The 9,752-nt window shown below is 38.5% G+C and overlaps 1 protein-coding gene across 1 annotated transcript in view; it reads right to left on the bottom strand.

Annotated features, from left to right (window-relative positions):
• Window positions 1-1,209: 1,209 nt before the first annotated feature.
• Window positions 1,210-9,752, bottom strand: part of LOC140229172 (uncharacterized) — a 10,835-nt gene continuing 2,292 nt past the window's right edge. The window contains exons 4-9 of the mRNA XM_072309438.1: window positions 9,412-9,522; window positions 7,030-7,238; window positions 6,415-6,511; window positions 5,184-5,326; window positions 4,239-4,428; window positions 1,210-3,515 (exon numbers count right to left, since the gene is read on the bottom strand). Of these exons, the coding sequence (XP_072165539.1) occupies window positions 2,713-3,515; window positions 4,239-4,428; window positions 5,184-5,326; window positions 6,415-6,511; window positions 7,030-7,238; window positions 9,412-9,522 (1,553 nt within the window). The 3' untranslated portion in view covers window positions 1,210-2,712. The remainder of the gene's footprint in view (window positions 3,516-4,238; window positions 4,429-5,183; window positions 5,327-6,414; window positions 6,512-7,029; window positions 7,239-9,411; window positions 9,523-9,752) is intronic.

The following is a 9,752-nucleotide window of genomic DNA, read 5'->3' on the forward strand; positions in this document are numbered from 1 at the left end:
CTGTAAGCCTTCCTTTCTTGCCATCGAGATCGGAGCAAGGGGCAGATAACACTTGAAAACAAACGACTCAAAGGTCTACTCAAAACATATAAATCCAAACAAAGTCCCACTGCATTCTATCAAGACATTATTAGATAATATGCAATAGTTTCATCATTCACTATATTCTATGCAAGAAAGGAACAGAACTGGGGGGGGGGGGACGTTAATCACGTTAATCAAGTATCATGTAATAATGAAAAGCACATAGTAATAATGTAATGTAGAAATATTACATTAATTGGATAATTGTAATAATTTACTGAAATGAAATTTGGCATTAGCCAAAAAAAATGTGTAAGTTAGTAATATTGGATCGACGAGAATACTTAGAAATGCATTTATGATTTATTCGAATTCCACTTGATGAGTTAGAAAGCGTGATGTAGCGTCCTGGACAAAATAACGAAATAAGTCATTGGTAATACAGTGTATGTGTACTGCGTGGGGAAATGTACGGTGGTTGATTGATTCTGTGTAATTGTTGTCAACCTCACAAATCTGTTGTAAATATAGCTATATTGTTATTTATTCACTGTGTAAGTATTTGTATCCGTGTGTCATTACCTGCCATGTGTCCAGAATAGGACCATGGACCTGTTATATATGTCAGCATGTCCTTTTGTTTTTATTATCAATAAAAACATGATTGCAAGTGAAATGTAAGCAAATCGTTCTTTGTGATTTCACGCAAATAAAGACAATAAGTAGGCCTACAGGTCACTGGGAGACTTGGTGTGAGCTTATGAACTCATCACCCCTCCCACTTAAGATAACTGCATGTGGTTGATTGTGACTTATCATTGTTTCCTAAACGAGACTTAAAAAAGTAATTTTCCCGAACTTTCCGATTAAAAATATATAATTTAAATCGGATATAGACTATAGTCTTGAAATATGACATTTCATCAGCAGAACCTACTGAAATCAATGTAGCTTGTAAAGAATAAAAGCGGTAAAGTAAAAAAAAAAAAGTCCGAGGAACTAAAAGTAATGACTGTTTTACTTGAAGTTGAGCAGTGTATATGACGCTTTATACTCGTCCAGAATGAACTAACTCAAATTGATGAGATTCACATCGACTTTGAGATAATCCTTCAGTCTATAAAATATCAGAGTGAGGTAAGCTATAACGCAAAGAAAGAAAGATCAGTTTGTCGCACGAGAGAGGATGATCGACAGAGAACACGTTTAATGCTTTTGATACCAATGTTTTCAACAATAACTTGAAATGAAAATAGATGCTGTACAAACATTTTATAGAATGACATCGAATCAGAATCGATTATGCAAATAATGAAATGAAGTAATGTTAAACTGATAATATGGGTCTACTTCCATTTATATAAAAAAAAAATGCTTGATAGGAACAAACACGATGATCCGATCATCGACATTTAAGTTTGAACGATTACTGCGTATAATCAACTGTAATCTAAACTTATTAAGTACTTCTCTTTAATTATACAACGTTCTCTCCAATATCCATAAATTCAAGAAGGGCGATCAAAACAACAGTTCAGCCATGTTGCTGTCTTTATTATGGCTGAACTGTTATATTGATCGCCCTTCGTCAATGCATATAGTTTAAAATAAATGATTTGCAATTTGATTTGACTCTGAGACAAAGCACGAATGTTACACTCCTACAATACGTGTAAAAGACTGTCAAATCGCGGACGAAAATTTACAAGAAGAAAATTCTTTTTTTTGTGTGGTATTTCTCAGCGAAAACAGTGAAGACAGAAGTTCATAAGGTCATAGATAGACAAAATATTTCGAATTATCATATTATTAATGCACATTTTCGTCATCAACTCTAACCCATGTGACTATATTGTCTATGTACACCAGCATAAAATATCAGAAAAGTCACTAAATTACACAAATTACAGTGTGAAATAATTACAATAAAAACTGTCAACATATTGCCTTGGTTTCTATAATCACTGTCAAATAAAATCGAAGTCCTTGTCCATGCATGCATTTATAGCTATTGAGATTACAGTGTACCTGACAGTTTGCAGGGACATCGTGTTATACACATATCGTACATTACAAATTTTACTGTAGTGTTAACGTATTTTCTTCAAATAGGTCTAATACACGACTTTGCTGTGAATGACTGCATGGCGAAGCAATTTCATACAAGTATTTAAATTGCGGAACAAACGATAATGCCGGAGCGAAATCGTGACGTATACCCTATAAACAGTCAATATTGGGCCAGGTTATGTTACTGACCTCCTGACTTTCTCATAAAGGTGCAAATACTTTTTTTTTTCGGATCTTGTTTTTCATTCTCCCTCTTCTTGTTCTTCTCCATCTTCTACTCCTTCTCCTCCTCGTGCTCTTCTTTCTCTTCCAATTCTTCTTTAAAGAGTTTATTGTTATCATCATCCTACATATTTTAGCTAAATCCTTTCCTGCAAGGAATAGATCAGACAATCGGACCGTCAAGTTGTTGTTGGTTTTTTGGTTTTTTGTTGTTTTTTTAGGCAGGAGTGCATTTTCCAAGGTAATGAATATGAGTAGCACGACACACACTTCACGCACAAAACAAAATAAAGCTGACATAAATATATTCGTTTGACACATCAAGGAAAAAAAAAAGAAGGAAAAACTGTCATTAAACCAAAATTAATAGTCACAGCCTCGATGTCATGAAGAAAATTAGGCGGATGCTGCGGCTTGTGGCGCTTCTGTTGATGAAGTTGCTGGCACCAGCACTGACATCTGCCCATTTCCTGCCTGTGTTGTTTGTGATTTGCTCGACTCAAACCAAGACCCTGTAGTGCGGCGTGATCGGTCACGATAGGGTTGCAGCCCCATGGCAGGCACGGACCTTGATCCCATTCGACCTGTGGAATAGGGTGCTTGCCAGCCGTGGCGCCTTTCTGGGTACGCCTGGAACCGTGGCGGCCTGGGATCGAAGTGACCACGCCCAGGGTGGACAGCAGCTGGCCCCTTGGCAAAGCCGCGCTCCCTCAGAAGATCTTCAACTCGACCCATCTCGTGAAAGTACTGCCTCAGCATCACTTCCGTCTCCTTCTTGAAAGGCTGTGAGAATTGAATAGGAGGCGGAGGATGCTTCGGGAATGGATGAGAGTGGGGCGGTGGACAGGAACGACCCCACAGAGGACGGGGTGGGCCACGAAAATGTCCATGCCAACGCCAATTACCATGGTAACCACCTCGCCATGGGCGCTGAGCGTAGGGGGTGCGTCTACTGAATGGGTAGCGGTTACCTCGTCTCCGAGGAGGGGGAGGTTGTGGAAAGTCCCTGCGCCGGCCTGGGGGATCCCACCATCGAGATGTATGACTGGAACCTCTGGGTGCTGAACGTTGGGAGGTGTACGGCACTTCAAGAGATGAAGTGGAGCCGGAGTTATGCCTCATCCATCGGGGTTGCCGCCCTCCCTCCGTTTGCTCTTCATACGTGCTGCTCTCGTCCTGCTGCAAGATGTCGCTGCTACCTTTATGTCAATTAAGAATCAGGGATCAGTAGTTAAACTTGCTCATAAAGAAATTATTTGGATATGATGTTAATGTGCTCAGAAATAGCATAATTTCTGGATTGACCTATTCGCTGAGAGTTCTCAACTATATCAGAGATTAGATCTTTGTTACACCCTCTCAGTATTCAAATTTCAACTGCATTTTCTCGGCAGCTGGGTATCGCTATAATGTTATTCATCTCAACGTAACAAATAATGTGAAAAATGCTCCATTTTTACTCTATTTATAATAGCAGTGAGATAGCAGTTATTGCCTTCCGCACGTTAATGAAATCCATAGAAATACTGTCACACCCTTCACATCCTAAACGGCAGGCCCCACTTTTTAAGTATAAGACGGCAAAAAAACATCGTCAGTGACTTTTCAGCCAAGGGCAAACAATAACATACAATAACAAACAATAACATACCAGCATCTTTTTTTTTGTTTACTAAACCTGAAGTAAACACTGGTAAACTTAACAGATCTCTTTTTGTTTTTGCGCCATAATTATAATTCACGACTTCACTAAGTTTAATCTGATTGAGTCATTATCTTAACAATGCAAGCAATGAGAAATGCGTTGGTGACTGCAAGTATTTATAAGACAGTGAACTCTTTGAATAGGGGACACCAGAACAATTAATAAAACTGTGGAGTATTATATGTCTTTCAATAAGAGCAGTTATATATGGTCTCACTCTTTCGAAACAGCCGTTCGCTGTCGCGCTCTGCCGCTTCCTTCGCCCGTCGCTCGTCGGTGAGGGCTTGCTGCAGCTGCTGCTGACGGGTCTGCAGTTCGACAAGTTCCTGAGTCAGATTTGAGGTATTATGCTGCAGTCCAGCAAACGTCTGCTCCAACTGCCTCGTCTGACCTCTCAGAGCCTGTTCCTAAAACATTATAGACCACGCTTTCTTGAAAATGAATCGTAATTCATATGCATGAAGGCGATACTTGTGGATGAATTAATTTTTGTTTGTGGAAAGTTGTATTCCGATATGGAAAAATATCTATCATGCTTGCGGAAACGCCCAATTCCTGTAATTGTCTACCAGTCCTTTTCCCATTGTTCAGGTATGTATTGATATCTTCAAATTATGAATGTCGCTATCGTAGCCTTGATACCCAAGGGATGCATGGTAGCAGAACATGTAAGATGGCCATTTGCTCAGCCGAACTTCTGTATACCTGAAGAGTATAGGCCGGCTTTTTGGCCAAGTATTGATATGATATCACGTTTTAAAGTCTTTTATACATTTTAGGCTACGCTTCTGCGTCAACTACGGCATTATCGTAAATCAAATGTTATTGTTTTGAAATTAATATATCGCTGAGGTCTATGAACAAATCGTCACACATTTTCTTTTTTGTTATTCTTTCTACAAAAAGAATTTAAGCAGCTATATATACCTAGGAGCTGTATAATGGATATATTGCATAATTTTCCCAATGCAGAAATGGAAAACCTCTGTTATTTTTGGTCCAAATTATGCATGACAATATGTTTACACTGCCCTATTACATTCTTCGCACCATCGTTATCAAATAACTTCTGATGCTATTTTGGATCTTGAACTACATTATAATCAGCTTATGTGAAACCCAGGTGGTAAAGCCTGGACTAAACTACAAGAGTATATCGTACCTGCAGCGTGGCGTGTGTCACGGCAGTCCTCATATCTTCGTTGGCTCCACTGAAGTTCCGTATTTGGTCTTGGTAGATTTCCTTCTGGATTTGAGCCAGTGGTTTGTCCATCATAGACTTTTCACCAGACCCATCAGGAGTCTCTGTGGGAGAAGGCAGAGCAAGTCCAACGGAACTCTTTGGTCAGACAAATTTATATAGACTGTTTAGACTGCACAGAGATTAGTTTAAAGGGATGGTCAACTTTTTGATGATTTTTTTTTTTTTTAGATAATGAAAACCTCTTATGAAATATGAAAGAGCCTATGATTTGGGGAATTAAAAGTTTATTTGATGAAAATCTTTGTTGAAATGGCAGAAATATCTAAAACAAAGCGATCCTTATAAAAAGGTTGGATCCACCTTATATAGGATCGCTAATTTGTTTTACCATCATGTTTTTGTTGTTTTTTTTGATATCTCGGCCATTTTAAAACCGATTTTTTTTTTTCAGATGAACTTTGAATTCCTCATAGAATAATAGTGCTCTGCAACGTTTCATAAAGTGGTTTTTTTCAGTGTCAGGTAAAAAGTGATGCCTCACCTCAACGTATACCATCCCTTTAAGCGAGATGAATTCTATCCATCGAATTTAAATATACCTTCATTGGTGGTTTAGAGCTGTATCTGTCCATTATGAGTGTCACTTTAGATCTATTTTGGAAACACAGAGTAAATTTATCACGTACTTCTAGTTGAGCCACTCATAATTGTTCATCACACATAATAATAATTACTTGTCTTGGATGCAATTTGAATGAATACGGGTTCCTATTATCTTTCTCGATTATGCGGTGAAATTCAGAGGTGCCAATATAATGATGACAATGATAATGATACATCTTGCAGTAAAGTCCCTCAGGATTTGACGGACTAAATACAACACTGTCATTTCAATTCGCAAAATAAGCAGTTGTCATAATTTGCATGATTAACGAAAAGAAACCGGGCCATTAATTTTCCACTCTATTAATAAAAAAATAAAAAAAAATCCAAAAACACAAAAAAGAAATGGTGCAATCAGCATCTTATGATTGAGGATCATTAAGACGGGTGTTATGGTAGACTTTAAAAAAAAATGCACATAATACCATAGACTACAAGGCTTGTCTCGCTTCAGTTTGATTTTTAAACCATCTTGCTGAGATTTCATGACTTTCTATTACGGCTTTTCTTATGCGTGATGTTTTACCGATTGACGTATACTCTTTAAAAATTCCTTTCGCCTTTTCCCACGCTCGAAGGAGATGGCCGGTCCTGGACTTTCGAAGCTGGTCTTTGAGAAACACCTGCAAACGAAAATACGATACCAAATTACACCTAAAGCATACTAGAACTGTATCTGCCACTGTCTGTCAGAAGATACTAACTTAGGTAATGGTGTAAAAAAAGACCGACGTTTATACACAGACGGTAATAGACGATTTTATTTCGTTGTGACTAGTTCCCTGTAAATCAACGTAAATGGCACTTCAGTGTGTCCTGCCATATCCATACTTTGATTTGGTAACGAAATACAATGTATTCTAAATGAATACATTTTGATAAATTTTCCTCGCCCTATTAACCCTAACCCCTCCACTCTCATCCACCTCCCCCCCCCCCCAAGAAAGAAGATGAATATGATTTGAGAAAATCGCGAAGTTAGCCTCTTCATAAAACACACACACACACACACACACACATACACACACACAGTCACTGCAAACACATACACACACACACACACACACACACAAGTCAAAAGATCCTTCATAACAGCTGATGTTATGAAGAGAAAAAAACGAATTTTTGGAAATGTTCGTACCACACTTCCATCTGGCATGACCGCCTCGTTCAGCGACATCCGATCAAGGGTCACCTCCAAACAGTTCAGGCTATTCTCCAGGAAGTCCGCCTGTGCCTCCAACTGGTTTCTCCCGATCTCTGCTTCTTGGCACGCCACCTCGATCCCGGATGTGGCGGGAACATTGTGATAGGTGAGTTCCCGCGCTTCCGGCAGAATGATGACAATATCTGGAAGGGTTAGAAAGAGAAACGTTTGAGGCAGTCAGAATGATGTTAGATCCCGATATGGGATTACCACGTCAGTTAGAGGACGCGTTTGAAATTACAGCGAGAACACAAACATGCATTATTGGTCACACAAGAGATCGTTAGACAGAAAAAGAGGATGATATATATTGTCTTTCCGATTCTCCCGCACGTACGCCCGTATTAAAGGTAATAATCATTTCAATATTCTTTTAAACTAGAAATGTCGCTATGGCGACTGATGCCTCCGCCATAATGCATGATTCTCCCAATAGGCGTATAGTACAATGTCTTCACAATGTGTGATCCATGACAGTTTCACATAACTGGCAAAATACTGAAATGACAGGTTTGTCAGAAATGTCTTGAACTGGGTTTGCTTTAATTTTTTAAGAGTGCAGGTACATTATGGGGAATTGAGAATTTTTACTTGAATTCTGACAGACCTTTTTATAGGTTTATGCATTGAGTAATTTCCAAGGTATGAAGAAAGAGTGTAATGACGGTACAAAACTGATTTTTTTTTTTTTTTTTTTGGGGGGGGGCATTGAAACCTGGCCTTTGACCCTTAACCTTTGACCTTCTGGCTGGAAATTTCCCAGAGAATCTCCATTAGGTAATGCCTGTATTAAGTTTTGAAACTAATAATGCAAGCATTGCATATACTAGTATACGAGGGAAATAGTAAAATTTTGAGATGACCTTGACCTTTGACTCCTGACTATTGACCCATGACCCCTAAATTCCCTAGATAATCCCTGCCAGTCAGTACATGCGTATGTACGCAAGTTCCACAAAGATACATTGAACCATTTGCGAGAAAAGTGATATTGCAACATTTTCACCTAACCTTTGACCTTTTGACCTTTGACCTTATGACATGAAACTCTGGAGAATCTCTACGCAGTAGTACATGTCCACACCAAGTTTCAAGAAAATACCTTTGGGCATTGCATAGATATGTGGGAAATTGCAACATTTGTAGCATTTGATCTTGACCGTTTGACCTTTAATCTCTTGCCAATGTCACTAAAATCTACTCAACTAATTGCCCTATCATGCATCATCCTTGGACCAAGTTTGGTGAAAGCTGCTTCATCCAGTTTTGAGTTATCACGTCAACAGATAAATTTTAGGATTTGACCTTGATATTTGACCTTTGACCTCTGTCCGATTTCACTGAAAAACTAATCAAGTAATTGTCCCATTATACATCATCCTCCAACAAAGTTTGGTGAAATTTGCTTCATCCAGTCTTGAGTTATCGCGTAAACGGATACAATTTCATGATTTGACCTTGACCTTCGACCTTTGACCTTTAGCCGATTTCACCCAAAATCTAATCAAATAATTGCCCCATCATACTTCATACTTCGACCAAGTTTGGTAAAATTCCAGTAAATATTACTCAAGTTATCGCGTAAACGAAAGCGGACGGACATACGGACGTACGGACGGACGTACGGACGGACGGACAACCCGAAAACATAATGCCTCCGGCACCACTTCGTGGCGGAGGCATAAAAATGCGAAGAAGGGGAATATGGAGGGTAGAAGTGGCAGGAATGTATATATTATGTCATGAATAAGGAACCGCGGAAAATAATATGTTTTTGGTTTAAAGGGATAGTATAGTTTTGGTTGAGACCTACTTTCAGGTTTCTAACATTTTTTGGTGGGATAATGAGAAACCCCTTATGAAATGTGAAAGAGCATGTAATTCCATGAGGAATTCAATGTTTATTTGATGAAAATTGGTTTTGAAATGGCTGAGATATCCAAAACAGAGCGATTCTAATAGTGTGGGACCCATGACACTTTATTGCAATTGCTTTGTTTTACTTTGTTTTTGGATGTTTCAGTCATTCCAAACCCGATTTTCATCAAGTAAACTTTGAATTCCTCTTAAAATGTTATGCTTTGTACTATCTCATAAGTGTTTTCTTAGTATCTCGCAAAAAGTTAAAAGCCCAATTCTCATCTCCACCAATACTGTCCACCCCTTTAATGCAATGTATACCTTTATAATTAATTTTCTTCATCCTTTCATAAGAAAATGGAAAACTATACAGGCACAATCCCTACTGGAAAGAACACGGTGTCCCAAAACACGGTGTGTTAACACAATGCGAAACAAAATTAATGTGAAATATACCGTCTGCACTGTCCTCGAGGTCATCCTTGTCAGCCGTCTTCAATGACATCGTCATCACACTGTCTCTCTTGTCACGTGATCTATTCGTTTCTTCCTCCAAAAGCTTCGATTCTATGATAAAGACAGCATATTAATAAAATAATATTTGCTAACTTCGAGAAAAGAGCAATAATAATAATGAATGATGCAGAGTATAAGTCTACATGATTATCAATAGTATTGTTCTGTTGTTGTTGTTGTTATTGTTTTTATTGTTGTCGTTGTTGTTGTTGTTGATTAGGCTTATAAGTTATGGTTTCCAGAGGATTTTTCATTTATGCGCTGTGGTGGACCCATAATGA

The sequence above is a fragment of the Diadema setosum genome, chromosome 5, assembly GCF_964275005.1.
Source record: "Diadema setosum chromosome 5, eeDiaSeto1, whole genome shotgun sequence".
Taxonomy (NCBI): domain Eukaryota; kingdom Metazoa; phylum Echinodermata; class Echinoidea; order Diadematoida; family Diadematidae; genus Diadema; species Diadema setosum.